Below are 2,530 nucleotides of genomic sequence, written 5' to 3'. Positions count from 1 at the left end.
GATGGTAATAGCCATAATTAGTCTAAGCAGAAAGAGATTAACAATAATTAGTCTAAGGTTACAGTATGGAGGAGCAAGCAGCAAGAGATTATGATGACAATAATCGTAATTAGTCTGAGGGTTACAGTATGGAGGAGCAAGCAGCAAGAGGTAATGATGGTAATAGCCATAATTAGTCTAAGCAGAAAGAGATTAACAATAATTAGTCTAAGGTTACAGTATGGAGGAGCAAGCAGCAAGAGATGATAACAGCGCGGGGGTGTGGGTATTTGCTCGTGTTGTATTCTTCCTTTGTATCTTACTAATGGTAGCATGGTCTGGTTTTCCGAGCGGAGGCGAAAATGTAAGGTTTCAGGTGCAAGCAAAGCGCTGGCCAGTTTGCGCCCACAGTAAGTGGGGCAAGCAGCAGCAATTACCTCTAATTAGCATGAAACACCATGAAACATGCAGCTCTGTTCATGAAAAGCCAGCTTTACACCGCCCCGGAAACTCCAAGAAAGGCTGTTAAATCGGTTACCTTGCTGTTTGAGGATACTATAAGCTTGCCATTAGTCACCATAAACAGCAATATTCACATAAGCTGCAAGTACATCAGCCTCAAAAGCTTTGAAGGCAATGCAGATGCAGAGTTGGAGAGGCTTATTTATGCAGGAATGGCTCATGTATGGCTATGGGATGGCAAAGGCGATGCTCCATTAGGGTTAATGGGTGCCATGGCCAATTCGCTGACTAGATTTGCAGGATTTAATACCATTCAAGAGGATATAATTACGTCTTCTGATCATCTGTATGCTACTGAAGGTGAAGCTGGCCAGCAGTGGTCATGGAGTTTATGGGATTATTATCGTGAGGAGCCACCTCTCACCACTTCCTTTCTTCAATTCTGCGAGGAGGCCAAGCCAGGCTTCTTGTCAGCCCTAAACTCTAGGCTAGAACGGGGATGGAACCAAAGCTACTTCCAAGAGCTCATGAACAGAAATGTAGAGGACCTTTGGGCAGATTACACAGCTCTCAAACCCCCCACATTGAGCACCTCTCCACTTTGAGTAAGTGGGGCAAGCAGCAGCAATTACCTCTAATTACCTCTGATTTTTCTTTTGATGCTCTTACAACTTGCTTTTGGGACTATTTTATACCTTAGGATTCAAAGGTAGTTACCAAACTTGAAGAGATATCATTTTGGAATGAAATATCTTATGTTGTACACAGTTGGCAATAATAAAGCATGAACACTTCTTCTTCTTCTTCTTCTTCCTCTTTGACAGAGAGAGAGAACCATGACATGATCATTGTTCTACTACTTAAAAGAAAGGTATTCTGCATGGGAACATCCCTGATGAAACTAGTATTTGTTTTTTTTCTAATGGAGAATATTGAAGATACTATGCTATTTAGTTTTGATGGGTGATAGGTTGTATTTATAATTTTGCCTTTAGAAAATAAATAATCTCTTTCTTATAACATGACCTTTTCTTGTTGTTAGCGAGATGGTTGTGCTAAACACTTTAAAATATGTTCTTTAGCTACCTCTTCTCAAGGAAATAGTTGTATATAAATCTTCTTTCATGTGTAGACTATTAATTTGATATGAGAATGTTATGTTTATGAAACAAATATCTTACAATATTATACTTTATAAGTGTGGTTGATCTTGATTTTATCTTTGTACTTTATCAATGTGGTTGATCGTGATGATTAATTATGTTTTGTTATTCATGGCTCCAACCAAGGGTCTCTAGTTTTATTTTGTATACCAACTTTGTTTTAATATTTCATATTGTTTGAATTGAAAAATACACACTGGGCATTACTTGACATATCAAACATCGTTGATGGTGACCAAACTTTGCGAGAGAGTCCCCCTACATACTCGCAAAGTTTAGTCACCACCATCGGATGATGATTTGGTACAATGGTATGGAGAAGAGAATGATTTTTTAGGGTCTCTTGAGCATTAGGAGACTTGCAAAATGCACAATGGGTGTTACTTCACATATCAAACATCATCCAACGGTGATCAAACTTTGCGATCGTGTGGGGGCCTCGTACTCAAGAGGCCTTGGAAAATCATTCTTTTTCTCATGCCATCGTACCTTAACATCATCCGACGGTGATCAAACTTTGTGAGTGAGTGGGGGGACCCCTCCACACACACGTAAAATGTGGTCACTGTCGAATGATGTTTAGGTACGATGGCATGGGAAAAAGAATGATTTTTCAAGACCTCTTGAGTACGAGGATACTTTAAAAATGCACACTAGGGACGCTACTTGGCATATTAAACATCATCCAATGGTGACCATACTTTGTGACCTCTCCACATGCTCGAAAAGTTTGGTTACCACCATCGGACGATATTTAGGTACGATAGCATGGATAAGAGCATTATTTTCCATGGCTTCTCAAGCACTAGGACACTTGAAAAATGCACACTAGGTGTTACTCGACATGTTAAACATCGTCTGATGGGGGGTGACCAAACTTTACGAGCTTGTGGGGGGGGGACCTCCAACATGCTCACAAAGTTTAG

At 40.1% G+C, this 2,530-nt stretch overlaps 1 protein-coding gene across 1 annotated transcript; it reads left to right on the top strand.

Moving 5' to 3' along the window:
• Positions 1–220: 220 nt before the first annotated feature.
• Positions 221–1,046, top strand: LOC147619504 (uncharacterized). The gene is made up of 2 exons (XM_086773455.1): positions 221–389; positions 451–1,046. The coding sequence occupies exons 1-2, from the start codon at positions 221–223 to the stop codon at positions 1,044–1,046; spliced, it is 765 nt and encodes a 254-aa protein (XP_086629581.1).
• Positions 1,047–2,530: the final 1,484 nt, after the last annotated feature.

This window comes from Cibotium barometz, chromosome 33, assembly GCF_041138505.1.
Source record: "Cibotium barometz isolate CiBa-2024 chromosome 33, ASM4113850v1, whole genome shotgun sequence".
Taxonomy (NCBI): domain Eukaryota; kingdom Viridiplantae; phylum Streptophyta; class Polypodiopsida; order Cyatheales; family Cibotiaceae; genus Cibotium; species Cibotium barometz.
This window is presented reverse-complemented; position numbering and strand designations above follow the sequence as displayed.

Bases quoted from the DNA above. Each gene is read 5' to 3' on its own strand.
- LOC147619504 (XM_086773455.1), top strand. From the start codon at position 221: ATGGAGGAGCAAGCAGCAAGAGATGATAACAGCGCGGGGGTGTGGGTA. The intron at 390-450 runs GTAAGTGGGGCA...TGAAACATGCAG, and splicing joins CTGGCCAGTTTGCGCCCACA to CTCTGTTCATGAAAAGCCAG.